Below are 20,303 nucleotides of genomic sequence, written 5' to 3'. Positions count from 1 at the left end.
ACTAAAGATGATATAAGCAAAGCGTTGACTCTTCGAGCCGTTTCAAAAAAATGTTACGTTTATTTGAGAAATACAGTTGATATACCTTTACCTGGACTTTCTACGTTAAGAAGATGGGTGTCGAATTCATTTTGTTGCCGGCCAGGTATATTAGGTGATGTTTTGCAATTGATGAAATATGTGTGAAATCTCTCTAATTGTAAATCACATTACACTAATAATTTGTTTAAAAGTTTGTTTTATTTAATTTCGTATTAATTATGTTCGCGTCTCTGAGTTCCATATTTTCGGAAATTTTACGTACAGGAGGATGAGGAAGTAGAGTGTAAGATTGGCATCACGTGCTACAAAATTTGTGTTGTAAATAAAACCCCAAACCTTGAAAACGCAAGTCCAGTTTGTAATGCCCACAAAATGTTAATTTTTGATATCAAAGTGAGGTTGTAGAAGTTACCGTGCTGATAAGTTACAGTTGTGTGAAATCGTTTTGCGTATTAAAAGCTATAATACATGTACGTGCAAGCGAAGAGCGAAAGTGTACAAATACGAATGCAACACCCTTAACTAGCCGAACCTACTCGAAACTGGATGCTAAGAACAGCAAACCTAATTCACCTAACCTACTAATTCAAGCGTACAGGAAGGGATTCACGAACACAGAAAATTTAGCTCATTGATAATATTAAGCAAAGCCAAAGCGAGATGCAAAGGACAACACGGTAAGCTCACGTATAGTCAGGAGAATGTTGCCACTATTACTGCATTTTTTTTGTTTTCAATTCCATATAATTTATATTCCTTTGCGGTGGACAAGCCAGGTAATGGTAAAAATCAAACAGTAATAATGCCTTTGAGGATAGAGCGTGAGATGTAGAAATTTCATGAAGTCCCTAACATGACAACGGCAATCTACTTCTGGCATACATACAGTCATATAGTACACATGTACCGAAATCTTGTCATGCGATTTTGTGTGTAATGAAGAGATTATCACCCTGCAATCTAAACTTGGGCCAAATTACGAATTCAAAGGACATAATTAATTCTTCAGAGAATAGTTTTTCTATTAACTCTGTGCATTTAATTGATAATCATTAATTAGATTTAACTTGATGTTCACTGACATTAGGTTAATAATGTTGATAATTATATTTCTCCTTTGTACGTACATGTGACATTTAAAACAGGTTAAGATAATGTATCTGAAGCATAAATGAAAATATAGCAAATAAGTTACAAGAATTCACAATGAAGGACTGTACAAGGGTATGAATCGTTAAATAGTAAAATTTCATTTTTGGACTTTGTCTTGGATTTTCCTATTACATTTCCAAATACATTTTAGTCGTCTATAACCAGGAAAAACTATTCTATATGCCGAGCTCGTGGCACAAGTATATAGTTCGTCAACTACACCACAAAGAGCTTACTGTTTTAAAGAAAATTTTCCACGAAAGGAGAGTTTGACATCCATTGTTTACACTGAGTAGAAAGGTACAAAATCATCCACATTATATTTGTGAAATATTAAATTGAACGAAGTTGTAAAACTTCATTAATGGGCATTATATTTATTTCATACAATGCTCAATATCGTGTACATAATGTTATAAAACCGGAATATACATTTTATTCAAGAAGTGTAATTTCCTTTACTGTCGTTAGAAGGCAATTACGTGACATTTTACTATCTTGTGTTCGCGATTAGACCAAAGTGGCAGAAAAGCGGAGTGAAACAAATAAACAAAATAAATCTATGAAACGATCATTTCCTTTTCAACTCTTTCATTCATGCAATTCTTCTTTAGCATGTTAAAATTATAGTATACTATGATTATAGAATGAAGACATGGTAAATGAGAACATGCGCCAAGTATCTTTGTAACACATCGATCAGAAAGTTTGAAAAGTATGGATTTTCACAATACGTTTGCGAGTTTTCAATTATGTTACTACTAGTGCCTCCCCGATGGCGCAATGGTAGCGTCGTTGCCTTGTAATCAAGGAAGCCCGGGTTCCATACCCGGTGGAGGGACATAGTAGTTCGGATCCAACTTTAAACTGTAGATCCAGTCCCGATTAGCCTTTCTGTGCATAAAGTGGACTTGTTGAAACACCAACTCAATCAATCAGTCATCTTACTAATCATTAAAGGAATGCCTCAATACCATCCCGAAGTTTCGATAATTAATAATTCCCCCTCCTCAAAGTAATAAAACACTTTCCCTCTCTGAACCTCGCATAGAAATTATAGCGGCCGTTTGCTTCGGCCAAGCCCCGAACGAACATAACCGAAGGGGCACCGAGCATAACCGATCCTCCCATAAGACGTCACGCGCTCGTGCATAATCGGCAATTTTCGGATGGCGCTACCTTATATATTAAGTTACCTTGAGTATACCCAGTATATCAACAAGTGTATTTAATTTAATATAACCATTACTTGGCTTCACTATAAGCGCTGGTCTTGTCCTACAATTTCTGTCAAATGGAATATAATATACTTCAAGTATGAGACTCTGCAGCTGAACATACATACAAGAAGTAGTGCATTCCTATCAAGGTGGGCTGATTCAAATCACTTTAAGTAAATAATTTATAGAATAATGTACATAAGGATTTTGTAGATATCAGAATCACTTTTGATGAAAGTACATTAATCTCGTAATCATTTAATAGTGTTTATTAGACTCTAACAAAGGGAAAGTAAGGAACCAAAATATATGTACTGATGGAGTGAAGCTCATACGAAAGGAAATGTAATATGTAAACTGTAAATACGCGTACACTTCAATTTCTCTTGATTTAAAATTCAATAATTCTTATAGGCAAAAATAGCAAACCGCAAACATTTTGTGTAGAATAATATACAAAATACTAATCATGTTAAACAGTAAATATACATGGCAACTGATATTTTGCAAACTATCATAAAAAATTACTAAAATTCAGCTACAAAGACTACAAAAAATATTTTAAGAAACAATGATATAGTACATCCAGAATGTTTTATTTTCATTGGAAGAAACGATACTGAAATTATTATAGTTTCATTAACACACTCAACAAATATTTCCATAGTAGGTTCATACATACAGTATCAGAAACAGAAAAATGTTTATCTACATATAATTTCTAAATTGCTTTAATCAACTATTCAAATATATTACAGGGCCGTTTAACAGAAAAAGCCCTTCTATAAGAAAGAACATATCTACAGTATATGTATGGTGCCAAAAACCATACAAGCAATTTTAAGCTTTTTTTTTTTTTTTTTTTTAATTATTTAAATCATAAAAATCAGATTTTTCTCCACCCTGATTCGTATTCATACAACGAGACAACTACTATTCTTTACTTTCGTGGCTTTCAATGTCGCAGAATGCTGTCAGTAGAGCGGTTCCTGTTGAGATCGGCAGGAAAATTAGCACCCTGCTGATCGTAGTACTACCTGAACATCAGGAAACATAATTGCAGATTGAGTCCAGCAGATTGAGTCAAGACGTCCCATAGACTTTGGTGTCTGTTACAATTCATCGCCGACTCATGGAAAAGAGATTTCGCACAACTTCCACCTGTTCTTCTGAAATGGATGGGCAACCTGGGAATTGTCCCCTCTCAGATCTCGACCCGTACGAAACTAACTCACTGACCCATCTCCCAACCGTTGGTGTTGCTACGAGTTTGCTGAAGCCCCGATTACACTTCCTTTCAGTTTATTCTCGATGCTTGTTCTACTGCTGCGAGCATACTTTGGACAGTGCGCACGCTACCATGTTCACTTTGACCACGTCTAGACATGAGACGACTTTTTCTAATAATTTCAGTTTGACAGTGCCTGCAACTAAACCTTGCAACGTCCTCCGATTGGACACCAGTCGTCACAAAGTTAGTCCGCTACTCCTTTTGTCGGGAACACGAGAATCTTAGTAATCATCAGAGCTTGCTGGGTAACAAGTATAACAACACCAATATCAGATAATTATGCACTGTTGTAGGTTCACACCTGCAAATGCATTTTTCTATAAGGTTTCAAACCGATTACACATAGATAATCCCCGTTTCTCATAAAACTAACAATTAAAGGCTTAAAGTACTAGAACTTTCAAACTAACGTTGTGCAATTCACTCACAAGTCGCGAAAGTCTAATTCCATAATTATAGCTCTTTTCAGTTCTTATGGCGGGCGCTCTAGAAGCTGGCAAGAGAAGTGGGGAGCGGGGAAGCGACCAATCCAGCACGATTAAGAAACGTAGCGGCCAGTAGAACGAGTTTCACGTAGTACTTTTTCCGGCCGCGTCGTGTCTCTCGGCGCCACTGCTGTTGTCTGGTTGGTCTGTTGCGTAATCCCTGCTCCCCACTTCCCCTGTCAGCTTCTAGAGCGCCCGCCGTAAGAACTGAAAAGAGCTATAGTTCCTCACTTTCAACTTATTGGCAAGAAGAAAACTCGAAAAACCTAAAACTCTTCTTCTTCTTCTTCTTCGTGGCCCTTACCGCCGGGTATATGGCAGTTTTGGTCAAGGATCTGGGATGTAGAATACTGGTGAGTAGGAGTACCACCGTTTCCAAGTTCTTAATGATTCCTCACTCTCGCTTGTTTTTCAACTCAGTCCGTCGTTAAGTGAAACCATTCAGGCGGGTTCACTTACTCTGCCGAGAAGGAAAAGTGACGTAAACACGAACAGATTATGACGTATTTCAAACCACATGTACAATTTCAACAACTACTTTACCAGTCTAATCATAGTTGCCTGTGACAATCTGGATATTATTTAAACTACAACAAACTAACAAACATTTAAAAATCTTAACAATTTACAAATATAAAACTTTATACACTCAGGTTCGTTACAACCTGACATTTTTTACAATTACAAAAAAATAATAATAATACCGGTAGTCTTTCATGCAACGAAGTTAATTTAATACATGTTGTACTTCATCTCAAAGCATTTTAGGAAAATAACATGAGAGGCAGTTTCATACAGTTTCTTGACAAGGACAGTTCATTATTTGAATGATTCCTCAACACAGAGACCCGAACCGTTTGATGTTCTCGGTATTTCGACCCTTACGATGTCCACCAGGTGTTGTTTGCATTGCTGATGTCTCGTTGAAGTTCCTTACCCACAGAAAATGGTATTCTGACTGGGAACGTGCAGATTACGGTGAATATCGTTACATGGAGCAACTTCCGTTCATTGTTGATTTAAAAACCGTCAGATTCAGTTGCCGTGCCTTACAGGTGTGCTATTCAAAAAATGAACTGTCCTTGTGAAACTGCTTCTCATGCTGTTTTCCTAAAATGCTTTGAGATGCAGTACAACATGTATTAAATTGACTTGGTTGCAATTAATTTTTCTTCTTTTATTTGTAATTGAAAACAGTCAGGTTTATTTACCGGACCCTGTACAACACTAGCACTGCAACACCAATTGTGAAGTTGTCTGTTCCCAAAGACAGTTTTGCCACTACTATATTCACAACGTTCGTATCGAATATTTGGTTTGAACTCAGATCATGAACGAAATTAATGGTCGAACAGATCATGAAATTTGAAATTATTTTAATGGTGGAATTTCACTTGCTGACTAAAGAAACTAACGAAGGACTAAAATTAAACGGCGTGACGCAACTGTTAGCGTATGCAGATGATGTAGACTTACTGGGGGATGATATAAATACAATTGAGAATAATGCTAAAATATTTTTCAAAGCAGCTAAAGAGATAGGTTTGGAAGTTAGCAAAGATAAAACTAATATATGCTTACAGGCCGAAACCAAGTGTTAGGTAATAATCAAAATCTAATTATTGATAACAACTCGTTTGAACCAGTTTTCAAATTCACGTACTTCAGAGTAATACTAACAAATGAAAATTATATTAAAGAGGAAATAAAAAGCAGGCTTAATTCAGGAAATGCATGTTACTTTTCTCTTTTCATAAACTTTTGTCTTCTCGTTTAATATCTAAGAAACTAAAAGTAATTTTTTCCTGTAATATTATATGGATGCGAAACTTGGTCCCTTACATTGAAAGAGGAACATAAATTGAGAGTATTTGAAAATAAGATCCTTAGGAAAATCTTTGGACCTAAAAGGGATGAGGAGACAGGTGAGTGGAGAAGGTTACATAATTTAGAACTACATAATTTGTATTCATGTACAGATATTATTAGAATGATTAAATCAAGAAGACTTAGGTGGGCAGGCCATGTGTCACGAATGGGAGAGGAAAGAAGAGTTTACAGGATTATTTTTGGGAAGCCTGATGGTAAGATACCTGTAGGAAGACGAAGATCGAGGGATAATGTTGAGATGGACCTAAAGGAAATCGGTAGGGATGGAAAAGAGTATATACGTAGATCTTGCTCAGGATAGGAACAGATGGAAGGCCTGTGTTGCTGCAGCCATGAACCTTCGGGTTCAAGAAGGCTTGATAGTTAGTTAGTTATACCATATTATTCTTAATTCCACAAACAATTCATATAATAAAAAGAAATAATACCAACTAACAAAAGAAACATTCCCCTGACAAGACCCATGTTTTAAGCAAGTAAAGTTACTATGTGATCGCATTAAGTTGCACAATATAGGGGCCTCAACAAGAGATTTTTTTTAAAAAAAATCTTATTTGAAATGTGTTAACAATATGACAAACATGACTAACCGTCATGCTTAACTTTGCCTAAAAGTTATAACTAAATTGTATGTACCATGTTATCAGCAATCTGCTCTGTTTTCAAAAAGTGAAGCACATTGTATTTTTGGAGTGCTTATTGAGCAACTCCTGTGCACCACATAAACGTGTATATTTTATCTATATAATTTTCACTTTTTGAACTTTTGTCGTGTTTAGGCATGAGTGGATCCTGTATTAAAGGGTTGCCCTTGAGTATTCTCAAAGTTGTGGTGTGGTAGGAAATACGGAAGGAGAAAATGAAAACATCAGCGCGAAATGAAATGCCGAGTGGTGCAAGAGTAAGGTGTTGTCATAGAGAGGTTAATGAAAGTGGGGTTAGAAGACAGATGAGAGAGAATTGGACTGGACAGAACTTTGCTCGAGTTGAGAGAAAGGTTGTTTCCACACACACACAGAGAATCTATTTTCATCTTTCTTTCCTTTTTCCCATCCCCTCTCTCTCTCCCCTCCTCCTCTTTCGCTCCCTCCGCCTCTTGCCCTCTCTCCTATATCTCTTTCTCTCTTGGATTATCTCCCTCTATCTCCATCTCCTCTCCTCTCTTGCTCCATCACTTTTCTCTTATATATATCTCTCTCTCTCTCTCTCTATCTCTCTCTCTTTGACTGATTTAATGTTTTAAGACTACTTTACGCACAGTAGGCTAATCGGGACTGGACCTACACTTTAAAGTGGGGTCAGAACCTCTATGTGCCTCCACCGGGTATCGAACCCGGGAACACTTGATTGCTCTCTCTATCTGTCTTGCTCTATCTCTTTTTTTCCTCTCTCTATCTTGATCTATCTCTTCCTCTGTCCCTCTATCTATGTATCTTGCTGTATAGCTTCTTCTCTCTCTATCTCTTCTTGCTCTTTCTCCTGTCTCTCTCTCTTTCTATGTTGTTATCTCTTTCTCTCCCCTTTTCTCTTGCATTCCTCCCCTCTCTCTCTGTCCCCCTTCCTTTCATCTTCTCTCTCCCTCTCTCCAAAATCTGTATTGGTAATTCAATCGAAATGTACGAGTATCTAATCATGTTCTTAAGCAATTAGGCCTCGTTTCGGCATAGAGTGTACAGAGCTTGTTCATCCGATTTCTCTCGGATGAACAATCGTGAGAAGTATCCCCGTTGGAGACATCCCTCTCGCATCCATTCTGAACGGAACGAAGTTTAGGATCCAAGTGTACAAACTCCGTACAGACCCTAAATATGTGTAGAGAACTAGCAATCGGTAAATTCTCGTTGAAAATGAAACTGCAATATCGTATATCGTGGAAAATTCACTCCGTACATTCATTCCACACAGAACAGATGTACGCTGCTACAATTTAAATTAAAAGAAGTCTGAAAGCATAGACTAACTGAAATAACAACAGATCATTTTCCCACAAATAAACTTTTCCGCAATAAAGATTTGCCTTTTCATCCATGTATGCATCAGTGTCGGTTTGGAACAAATTTAATCGGAAGCCAATTACTGTTCCATACCTTCGGCTCCCGGAGGCTAATTGAAAACGTACGATTGCTATCCACTCCCCATCCCGTCATTGTACTCGCACAGGGCGGATAGATTTCAGACAGACCCTTTGATTTGATACACCAAATAATGATTTTTCATTTTTTTCTTCTTCCTGAACGGATTTACAAATTCGCCGGTTGGTTGAAGTGAGATGAGGGATGAGAAAGGAAGAAAAATGCACATGAAAACACACGAACGTAGAGGAAACGAGAGATGTGATTAAAGTCGGTTTGTAAACAGTGAATGGGCAAATTTTTAATTTCGGTTCTCGTAATTTTTCATTCGGCTCAAATGCAGTTCATCATGTTATGACTTGAGGCTACGCGACCAACTCTATTGGATATCAACGGTCCCCGTGATGGTTTCAGGAGGATCACTTCACTAGAAATAAAAAGTCTATTACCGCCTATGAACAGACTACTGAAGTACAGTCACCTGCAGTAAAAATGGGACACCTAAACCCTACAGCGTTAAGTGGATTTTAATAGCAACTTTTTGATGGCAACTTCTACTTTCGCCGTATAGTTAGGCAACACACATAACCTCTAACAGGGAAGCAAGTATTTCAGGATCTTGGCGTCCCTTTTTTATTGCCGGTGGCTGTACATAACCCAAATCAAAGATTAACAACAGTCACGAGGCTCATGTGCCGCAATTGTGATTGTCACAATATTAATTTCATAAATTCATTGTCGCGATGAACCCAAAATGTAAAAAAATGACATAACAAAAATATAAAATAGATTAACAACACACGATCTCTGCTAGTTATCCCATTTATATTGCTGGTGACTGTATAATTGCTACAAGTCGGTTTGACGCTAAGCACAGTTTGCATTGGAAGATCAGGGGTCAAGTCCCAATGCCAGCCAGCTATTCTGAGTGACATTTTCTGTAAAGCATTACTCTTGAATACTACATTGACACTTTATTAAAGACCATGAATGCATTCCTTCTCCCCTCATGCCACAGTACGTCTCCTGACCTCTCTGTTATGGCTAATCTTACAGTGCAATTAATTGAACCGACAATATGGAAATCGAACCACATATTGGGAACTGCTGACAAAGGTGCTGATACGTATTATTCTTTCTCCCACGTTTTGTGTAAGACAGTGTTGTTCGAAACACATACGAGTTAAGTAGGTTGCGTAATATGTCAGGATGCGGTAACTTTTCTTGACGATATACAGATAGTCCCAAAATAGTGTCCCGAGGTAGAAATCAAACTGTGTTCAATTGGGACATCCGGGTGGTTAAATGACGCTTCTCACATTGCTGAAATGAAAAATTGCTCACCTCGGCCACTTTGGGTACTCAAATGCCTACCGCCTGGTGGGCTGCGATGGAACTAAACACAGAATGCCTACACACGCTCACACATACACTCAATGTAGATATTACAGCTTTAAATAAAAAAAAGTTCAGTCAAATTATCTTTAATTGTTTGTCTGTTATTAACATTCAAAGAGTGAAAACACTATTTTGGGACACTCTCTATGTCAAGATGAATCAGTGTTCGCAAAGAGAAATTGACATTACATGTTCCACACAAAACTAATCATTCACTTCTGTTCGAGAAATTATCATAAAGAGATATGTCGTTTAAAGGATAGTGACATTTTGATTTTAACAACGTAACTAGATTTGGACTGATAATATGCTTCGTTAGAATTAGTCAGTTGTTCCGATGTGGTCTTCGATTATGCACAGGTATTAACATTTGCCATTTCCTTAAATTTTCCTGGTTAACCGCGACGATGGTTGGCCCTACCTCTATTACGGCACCGAAAAGATGTCATGCGAATCAAGCTGTTCCCCCTTGACTCACAATGAAATTACGCTAAAAAGAATATGAAGCCCATACTTTTCGTTAGTGTTGCCCACGGGACGAGACGGGACAGGCTTTTAAAAATTCGAGACGAGACGAGATTGATCATGTGTCCCGAGACAAACGAATATTTTCGAGACGAGACAGCATTTCACAGCATTTCCACGAGACGAGACAGGGCAAAGTCTCGTCTCGTGGGCAACACTACTTTTCGTTCATAGATGGCAGCAGAGAACCATAAATTTCTGTTCCTTATAAAACTACAAAGTCGATAATTATTTTTAAGGTTTTTACACACTATAATTGAACTTTCAAATTGAGAAAACGTCAAAATGTGATTGATTTCATAATAATAATAATAATGTACAGTATAAATTCAACTCTTGTAAAAGTAATTTGAACATAAATTCATAAGAGAAGTTGTAAGGCTGAAAAACTTCAGTAAGCCCTGAAAGGGTTCCGGGATTTGTTGGTGTTACTCCGCATCACTTCTCACTACCCATCTTTATTTTTCGCATGCTTACTACTGAATAAAATAATCGGGTCAACATATAACGTTGCTGTCGTCATACTTCATAGCATTCCGTGAAAGATAGCCAGCCAAGTTACGAAGAGACCTTCATGCGCAAAGTATTTGAAGCTTCAAAATGATGGTTAATTCCGCCCCGTACGATTGACAATGCCGTTTGTACACAAAAGCAGGCGTAGCGCTCAATGAAGGATTAATTACCACACACGGAGCAACCAAGACTTTATCAATTATGCAAAGGGTATAACGCACCACGTGTATCGAACTTCTGACGGTGCAGTTCATTTACGAGCGAGAACAGACAGAATCTTTCAACCGAGCTCCAAAATCAACAAACGAGAAATTAAAATTTCAAACAAAGAGCCATTCTCTGTACAGAGTCTTTTCTTCGCGAACGAAACTATACCTGTATTTTTTCCACTGTATAAGCCTGAAAAAAAGTAGCCTATGTTTACTTAATTAAAGTTCACAAAGCCCTATCCCAAGGCGGATAAACATGCAATTTTATGTCGTCCGCCTGTTGTAATTGGCCCCCCGGAAGGTAAACACATGAGCCTCGCACGTGTGTGGAAGAGAAGATGCGTAATGCATGAGGACATTTTGTTTCTCTGGTTACTGGGTTGTGCGGTACCGCTCGAGTGCTAAGAGCCACTCGTAATTTGGGAGAATCCGAAGTCTGAAAAACAAAGACGTCAGAACCTCTTCTTTAGATTTGCACCATTTTAAGGAATGTTTCTGTGTGATAAAACAATAGACAACAGGATTGTTGTATGGCCAGTACTTGGACACGTGCTGACAGCATCTGTAGACAAGAAATTGTGGACTGGACTGCCAGTTCTGTTAGCCGAGATTATCCATACTAAAATGTCACATCTTTCAACTTCTACACAATCTCTATTCCAAATACATTAAGCAGGCTCGCACGAAGTTCCCGTGTTCGAATCCCTGCTTGGACATGTGTGTTATTTGCGAGTGCCCCTTTATCAACTTGATCTTCTCATCTTCATCGTCGCAATTAGCCAAAAGTGGAAGGAAAGTGACCCTAAATAACAGAAAACAGAAATACTAAATCCTTTAAGTGCTGCACATGGCTCATAATTATTGAAAGCCGTATAGAGGCATCAATCACGAAACTGCGAATTACGGCACTCCGATAATAATCCCTTTATCTCTCTCGAAATTAACTTTCTAGAATCACTTTGATATTAGCCATTAATTTCTAGAATTTCCCGTACAGACTGAACTGGCATTGGAAGTTAAAAAAAAGAGGCTCTCTCAATGGGTGAGGCTTCATAATGAAGAAAACCCGGTTTGAATCTCCCTCCCAAGTTTTTGTTTTAGAATCGATCGAAGTTAAGGTTGCACGAAAGTGCCGAAAAATCTCTCTCTATATATATATATATAAAAATGGGTGTATATGTGTATATGTGTGTGTTTGTTTGTTCAGAAATAACTCTCGAACGCCTGGAGCGATTTCAACCAAACTTCGTACGCGTATCACTTGCAACCTGGAAAGAAATACTGTTGGCGTAAGACATACCTGCCACCCCTAGGGGTGGTGGTGGGAAGGAGTGACATGTAAAAATAATCGAGAACCACCGATATTAAATTCCGCGCAAACAGACATCCGTGACTTCTTGCAACCCGCACAACGATAGTGTTTCTCGGGTTATCTGATATTCAGGCTGTGTTGAGAATGGAATCCATAGTTTTCGTGCCACTCCCAATTCGGTTCAACTCCAAGTTCATCACCTGTCGGCATGGGGGGGGGGGTGAGGGGATGAAAAATAAAATGCCACAAATGACCTTGATTAGTGTCGAATCCATAGTTTTCGGAGTCGCTAAGCTAATTGGTGACATTCACGATCACATTTAAAATTAGTTACATTTTACACTATAGTTAGGATTCATTATTTTCCTGTCTAATACAAGATTGGGATAAATAATTACCCGGGCAACGCCGGCTAATCAGCTAGTTGTTTATAAATATAAGGTTATAGATTGTAAACACAGCTCCAATTAGTTTGTATGTAAACGAGAAGAATAAATGTTCAGGTTGCACCTTCTCCATAAACTACCTACTGACTATCTTGATCTTTTCCACCTGTCTGTGCTTCCAAAGGTGGATATGGATAACGTCAATTAAGTACGAAATTGACCCATTAGCTTCAATGAGACATAAACGGATCTAATATTAACGTTGCGTCCATTCGTGGGCAAATTAATCAGAGTAATTGATGCGATTAATCTGGTAACTTCTCTCTCTCATGCGCGCCAACGGCAGGAACGAGCTTTCACTTGTTCCCGAAAGCGATTTGCGGAAATTGTCCTAATTTGGGATGAAGATAGCTCTGATGTTGATGCTGTCATCATCCAACCGTGATTGCACATTAAACTCGTGCATCGTCGTTTGTTTACCTCTTACACGAAAGGCAAGACTCCACCAGGGAGAACATTGTTTGCAAACGGCGTTTAGCGTCCACGTTGAAGTTCGGTTCCACAACTGGTAGCTGAGAAGCCTGCCGCTGTAACCTGTGCAAGAATACTGACAATAAGTTAAAGTGATAGAAATTATCAAGTAGAAACGACAAGAGCATAAACATCATTACCAAAATTGAAGAAAGGATGGAAAGCTGAAAGATACAAGAAAAGCAAAACTAAATATTTAAAAGTACAAGGGAAAACAGAAGGGAAAGTAGGCAACTTTTTCTTACTCCGGGAGTGGTCAAGTAACCCTTCAAACCTGTTAACGTGATACGAAATTACGAATCACAGTCGAACGTGGTAAAACATGAATATTGCTTGATGTTAGTTGACTGGTTACGGTCAAAAGTTACCAAATTAATGCATTCTGTGCAGATTTTAAAGAATATTGCTGCAGAAAATCATAACTTGAAGGTGGGAAAGACAACGTTTTGAATGATATTTAAGGTAAATTATATATTGATGCATTAAGGTAAAACTCAAGTTCCCAGTTTACAGGATAGAATTTTCTTCTACTTTGGAGGGTGGGGGAGGAGTGCTCCTCTGGCCCCACCAAATTACGCCTATGATTCATTTTCAATCTTCTTTAGCATGCTTCTTCTTTGTTCTCCATATTTTCTTCGGTCTACATTTCCTTCTATCAGTTCGTGTTTTTCTTCTTTTCTTCGGATCTTCAATAATTTCTGATCTCATTTCTACTACTTTCGACTTCTTTTTGGTGTGACGCATATCGGCCTTGTTTTAAAAGGAATTATAACAACGAGAGTATGAGGGATAGGTGGCGGTCTTGCCTTAATAGTAGCTCGGGGTTTATGTTCTTCTGGTATGTTTTATTTAACTAATATTACTTACGAGTATATTAGTTTATATTATTACTTATATATCCGCATGTTTCTGTCTTCTTTCTTCAATTCTTACATCCTAATTCTTCCTTAGCACACTTCTTTCTTCTATCTTTTGACCTTCCTTATTATCTTTCCCATGGGAATTAATTCTGAATATTTTTTATTATCTATCAAATTCAACGAACCTGCAAACTAAAATTAATAATAAAACAGGCTGTAGTACATTTTTATTTCATTAAAGTAAAAAGTAAAGTATTTTGTTTTGTTGAGGATTCGTTCAGCTGTTCATTTCATATGGCAATTGTTGTGTTTCTTCCAGATATGCGTCTCCTGTTGTGACGAGCCCTACTGCAACGAAGAAGTCCCAACGGACAACTCGAACGCCATCTTGATCAAGACTCGATCAGCAAGCGAAATGCATCGTTTGAACCCAATTCTACAACTGTGCGTTCTCATAGTCACTTGGACGTCGCTGCGACGACCAGGGGACACATGACGATCGAAATTGCATTCGGCAGTGGCCCTCAAATCCTAGCATGCAGCGAACTATTTTCTGCAATCCTCTGTGTCTCCCAAGAAACTGTCCTAGTACCACGACTAAATGGTCGTACGCAGAACGCCAAATTTTCATTAAGTATATGTGCAAAATCATTGTTATACCGCGAAAGACCAGTGTTGTGTTATTTCAACAAAGATAATGTTGGGTGGCATGAATGTGTATATATAGTTTTAGCATTTCATAGTATATCCCCCATTGCGCAGTTGTTTGTGTTTCAGTGATAGAGAACAAACAGAAATACGCGAACATCATTGGCCAAATACTTCAGGGCTACCTAGCGATCATCCTTGTAGACAAGTACCTATAAACAGTGGTGGTATCTCTTTGATTTCCAAAACAATTGGTGCACCAACATTTTAGTTTGAAAAATACTGTGTGAACTACATGTTTTGACACCTCGCAGTTGAATGCTGAGACAAAGGATCACTTTTTACTGTAGAGCATTTGAGAACTTTAAAAAAGGTGTTTATGAAAATATATTCAACAATGTTTGCTCAATGTGCTTTTATTCTGCACAGCAACAATGAACGTTTGACACAAAGACTGATGGATATTTTATTATTCAATCTACGTTCAATTTTATTCGTAACGAAAATATCTATGAATTATTTATTCATATGGTAAAAACTTTCAATATGGGAAATCGGATAATTACATTTCATAATTTTTGAATAAATTTAATAATATATCATCGGTGGTTAGTATAAGATAATGGGAATATAGTTTGAAACAGAATTATTTGATATACCTGCTATTGTAGGTCAAAAGGTTTAACGTGGTTTGGCTCCGGCCAAAAACTTATTTGTCAACAAAGAACTCTCTGCAGACTATAGATAAGTTTTTGGTACGAGCCAAACCAGGTTAAACTTTCTGGCCTATCGCAGGACCATGCATTGTACTCGCTGATCTAGTGACATACAAAATATTTCCTTAGATACAACACTGTTTCATAAAATGTGGTTTGATAAACTCCTAAAGAAGTTACCATTGTTATATTTATTACCATTTTAACAACGAAACTTATTAACCGATAACAGTGGATTGATTGGAGGCAGATAGTGGTTCGGATCCCACTTTAAACTGTAGGTCCAGTCTCGATTAGCCTGTGCATAAAGTGGACTTAAAACACCAATTCAATAAATCAATCAATTCAACAGTTGATTGATAGTCACTTGACCGATATTACTATGAAATCTTGGCAAGAATAGGAAACCTGAGTTTTCGTGGGTACTGGATTGAACAGGTTTGTAACCAACATTTCTTCGTCTGACGACGAAGACGTCAGGATAATGTTAGTCAGTTTGCTTGCTTACGTCTGTTAGAAATTTCTTCTTTGGCCTCCAAGCAGGAAGTTCAGATTCCGAAAAAAAGGTTTCATTATGTTGGTATTGTTCTCAAAGTGTGTAGATCCAGATCAATATGTTGGTCTTAATTTAAAACGATTTTGGGTTTAAGAAAAAGTAATAAATGAATATAAACAAACAACTCTGCACATAACTTACAACACGAACAATTTAAATTGCATAATGTATGATCCACATGTTGGTTGAAGTGTAATTTGTTACTGTAAATCTGTACCTGGCCACCTCAAAATTGTTTTATTTTTTCTATTAAAACATTGCATATTTTAAATTATTGTTAAGATGTGCATCTCAGCTGTACAATGCGATTTGTGCATTGATTTACTTACATGATTTCTTCCATGATGCGATTGTTTTATATTTCTAAGCAATAATTGGTTTAATGTTTGTATTAAGTTGAGCATCTAAATGTACATTTACCTAAGTTAATTTAGAGTTAGAGCCAAACTGCAAAAATATTACTTGAAACATTGTATAAAATCAATTGAAATTAAGATAAGTTATGGCGGTAAATTTTAGCTAATTTTGAACTTTATTGTTTAAAAGATTAAAATAACAGTGTGTACGTACATAAATTTGAAGAATCATAAGTTGCCGAATGTAATTGTGAAAGCATGCAATCTTAGTTGGCAGTATCCACTGTCTAACTTCTTGCCTACTACCTATCCTATCGTCACGTTTCTAGAGAGCACCTTTTGCCTCATCTCGAGGTGGACAAGTTTATTTTTGCTGGTAGTGGGGATCGAATGGACGTGTGATTAAAATCACTCCATGCCCATTTTCTGAGCTTGAGTCAAGTGAAGAGGTGCTCTCTCGAATCATAATGACAGAATATGACAGGTAAGAAGAGACGTAATGAATAATGTCCAATTAAAACTACATGTTTATAAGAAGAACCATTGTTCAGACAGAACTCCGTAAAACCTTCGTTGAATAAAAGTAGCAAAATCACACTTTCTGTGATAAAATCATTAATGAAAGAGAACTCAAAATTTCTTCCTGCCTTGGAAGTATGTTGTGGAGTGTACGATTCATGTATTTATTTTTGAACGTTCGTTATTTTTGCTTTTGCTGATAATGTAAGCTTAGATATGTGTATCTCAATCCACGAACTTCAGACGAGCATGTAGTTGGTGTGTCCACGATAATTAGTATTACCTCCTAATGTACAGATGCAATCTGATAAATGTTGAGCTTATTTTCTTTGCTTTTGTAAGATCAATTGTCTTAAATTGATGGAGACTTTTAAGTTTATTGTCAGAATGTTTTCTCAATTGTCTCACTGCTAATTGTCAAGTGTATTACAGCTTTCGTTCCCGGCAAAGGAAAAATTTATTTAGTGTAGAAATGGTGTGAGGAGTTGCTATCATGTTCTTGAAATGTTACCCAAGTATTACTTGTATACGATCCCTCATTTACTGTGTAGCTATTTTTATCTTATGTGTTGCATCAGAATGTACCTCCCAAGCACAAGCATGTAAATTATAAATAGTGTAAAAATGCACATACACATCGTCAACATAAAGTTTAACATAAAGCAATTAAAACACTTGACGTAAGCCATCTAGTCATACGCTACCTCTCCCATATGATACATTCATGCTTTATTCTAGTCGCTTGTTCAAGTGAACATGTTCCCCAATTGAACCCAACAAACAACTGTGTAATAATTTATTATAATAAAGTAATATATGAAATAAGTGAGTCTACTTTTTTCTGAAATGCCTATATTACATAGCATTATGTCCTTTAGGATTTTCAGACTATTATCTTTAATTGTATTATCTCGAATAAGCAGTGCTTAGTTAAGAATCAGTCGCCACTAACGAATTTCAACCGAAAATCCACAATAAGTTTGCATGTCTCATACAAAGACGCATGCATTGTGAAGGTATTCGCTGGAAAGCACTAAAGATCTAGAACAGATTCAACAAAAAATGGACTTAAGAAGGACCTAACGGGTTTGAACATACGTACACAATTTCCCAATACAACAGGATATAGGGCTACATGTTGTTAGGAACAGAGTTATGGACCAGAAGGCATAGCGCTACGTTTATTTATGGGAGTCTCCTTATGTGGAATTGAAAAACGGAAAGCCAAAATATGTACAACTGTATTTTGAAACCATTGTCAGTTTTACTTAATTGTTAATAATTATGCTCATTCTTACGGTGAATGCGTACTAATAGAAATACATTTGGGGCTCGCATTAAAATTACTTCTTCGTCACTTTCCCCCCAAATACTAATAATGTACTGGAAGGAACTAGTAAAAAAATCACAAGTTAGTGCTTGGAAATTTCCTGTTATTTATAATACACAGTTCATTGTTAATTTGTTCAATAAATTTCAAGATTGTCTCACCATTCGTACATCCTTAACACCGACTTCTGGTCTGATTCAATGTGTTATAATAAATACCATAATCGCAGTTCTTCTAAATCCAAACAGATCTTCTGATATTTATTTACTTATTTTGCAATCTTCGATTTGCAATCCTTGTCAGTATTTCCGAAAAATGAGATGTCAGACTGATAGTATGATGATCTTCATATTTTTGGCCCTATTTTTTCATGTCATCAAGGGCAGGGGGACACGTGCCCCCCTCCCCCCGAGACATCTTGAAAGACTTCATCTTATTCAAATTTTGAAATTGTAGCGTGAAAACATGGACGAGGGGTGCTGTGAAATACAGCACATTAAATACCTATGCAAATTATCTTTGTGCTGGGGATATTTTGTGAGAATTCTCCCACTTTAAGCACTGCTGCCCCCCTGAGAAACATTCTGCGGGCGGCCTTGTATGTCATCACTATTATAATATTGGTGAAATCCTCAGACAAATCCCAAAGTTCGTACATAGAACTCTATACAGAGCATTCCCTGACATTCGCTACGAGACTCGGCGGCAAGCGGCCCGGCATCAGCGCTTGCCTTTCCGGTGAATGGGTCCGCGACAGTCGCTTATATTAAACCTCGTAAAAACGTTTAGAGTAACAGGGTCAGTTCTGAATAAAAGTGGAAAGAAAATGGGGAAATAAAGTATAGAAAGACAATCCGCACTCGGGAAAATTACAGTAGACGAACTTGCACGTGTAAATGCCAATTTCCTTCGGAGATGCCAGGAATGTGTTGCAGCAGAGGAACATCATTTTCAATACCTTCTATAGTCAAGGTTAGTACACAATATGAAAACTGTAATTATAATAGCCGACTCTAGCGACTGTCGCTAACCCGTTTACTGGGAAAGACAAGCTCTGATGCCGGGCAGCTTGCCGCCGAGTCTCGTAGGGAATGTCAGGGAATGCTCTGTATATACAGGGTCTCCATAAAGTCTCACCCCACCCTGGGTATTGTGAGAACGGCTGTAGATAGGAAGAAATGGCGAAACATGTATTCCATGATGTTCAGGGGGGAAACGTTTTGAGGCCAACCATTCCCTACCCGGGCCACCCACAAGCGGGTAGGCTGGGGTCGACTCAATTTTTTCAAATAGCAAGGTGGGTCGAAGAATATGTCGTTTGAAAGGTCTTATCATAACAAAAATAATACAGCAAATCCGGGGTCTCTACGTAGCTCCAATTGACAATGGCGTGAAATCAAATGTGGAACATGACCAGCATTGCACAGGACTCCAACTCCTACAGTAGTAATCCTAGACAACAGTGGGAGCTGGAAAAATGTTCCTACACTGTAGCATGATTCGGAGATATCCTAGCAGTGTGTCTATAAATACGTACACACCCCACCCCCCTTCAAGAGATGGCAAGCGTTCGTACAAAAAACCGCATATCATCGCGCCCCCCGAGATTGCTACCAGGAGGACACGGACTGACATGCACAATCGCAAGTCAAGCCAAATGGTGAAGGAGGCACGTAGTTACATGTACAATGTCAACCGAAGGCAAATAGTGTGGGGAGGGGGTTACAAGATGTTACAACACGTATTGAATGGTTGGCCTCAAAACGTTTCCCCCCCTGAACATCATGGAATACATGTTTCGCCATTTCTTCCTATCTACAGCCGTTCTCATAATACCCAGAGTGGTGTGACACTTTGTGGACACCCTGTATATATATATATATATATTTCATCCATGAGTCTTTCTCATGATTACCTTAGTAGTTTTGTTGGTATCTCGGATGAAATAAATATATAGTAGATGGCAGCATCTTACAGTTCCCAATACTGTAGGAGCGTCGTTGAAATTGTTAATGTGGTCCTCACTGTCCGACGAGTTGAAGACCCCTGTCTTAAGATCTGAACTATCTTACTTCATTTATGAAACAAACTCTATTTATGATAATTTTGATACCCTTTGCATTACTACATAATCCTACAAAAATAAATACTGTGCATGACACACCCGTCACAAAATTTGTCGCACCTGTCACAATTATGTACTAATACTTTTAGAAGCTAAAAGCATCTAAATGTCGAGTAAAGTTTTCTGTGTGAAAATAAAATAAAAATGTTTCGGTAAACCCATATACT

The 20,303-nt window shown here is 37.7% G+C and overlaps 1 protein-coding gene across 2 annotated transcripts in view; it reads left to right on the top strand.

Annotated features, from left to right (window-relative positions):
* Positions 1-17,487, top strand: part of LOC145999075 (ly6/PLAUR domain-containing protein 6B-like) — a 357,012-nt gene extending 339,525 nt beyond the window's left edge. For both annotated transcript variants that reach the window (XM_083136043.1, XM_083136044.1), the window contains exon 7: positions 14,206-17,487. In XM_083136043.1, the coding sequence (XP_082992169.1) occupies positions 14,206-14,382 (177 nt within the window). In that variant the 3' untranslated portion in view covers positions 14,383-17,487. The remainder of the gene's footprint in view (positions 1-14,205) is intronic.
* Positions 17,488-20,303: the final 2,816 nt, after the last annotated feature.

The sequence above is a fragment of the Lepisma saccharinum genome, chromosome 14 (genome assembly GCF_977018435.1).
Source record: "Lepisma saccharinum chromosome 14, izLepSacc3.1, whole genome shotgun sequence".
NCBI lineage: Eukaryota > Metazoa > Arthropoda > Insecta > Zygentoma > Lepismatidae > Lepisma > Lepisma saccharinum.
Note: the sequence above shows the minus strand (reverse complement) of the source record. Positions and strands in the feature narration are given on the sequence as shown.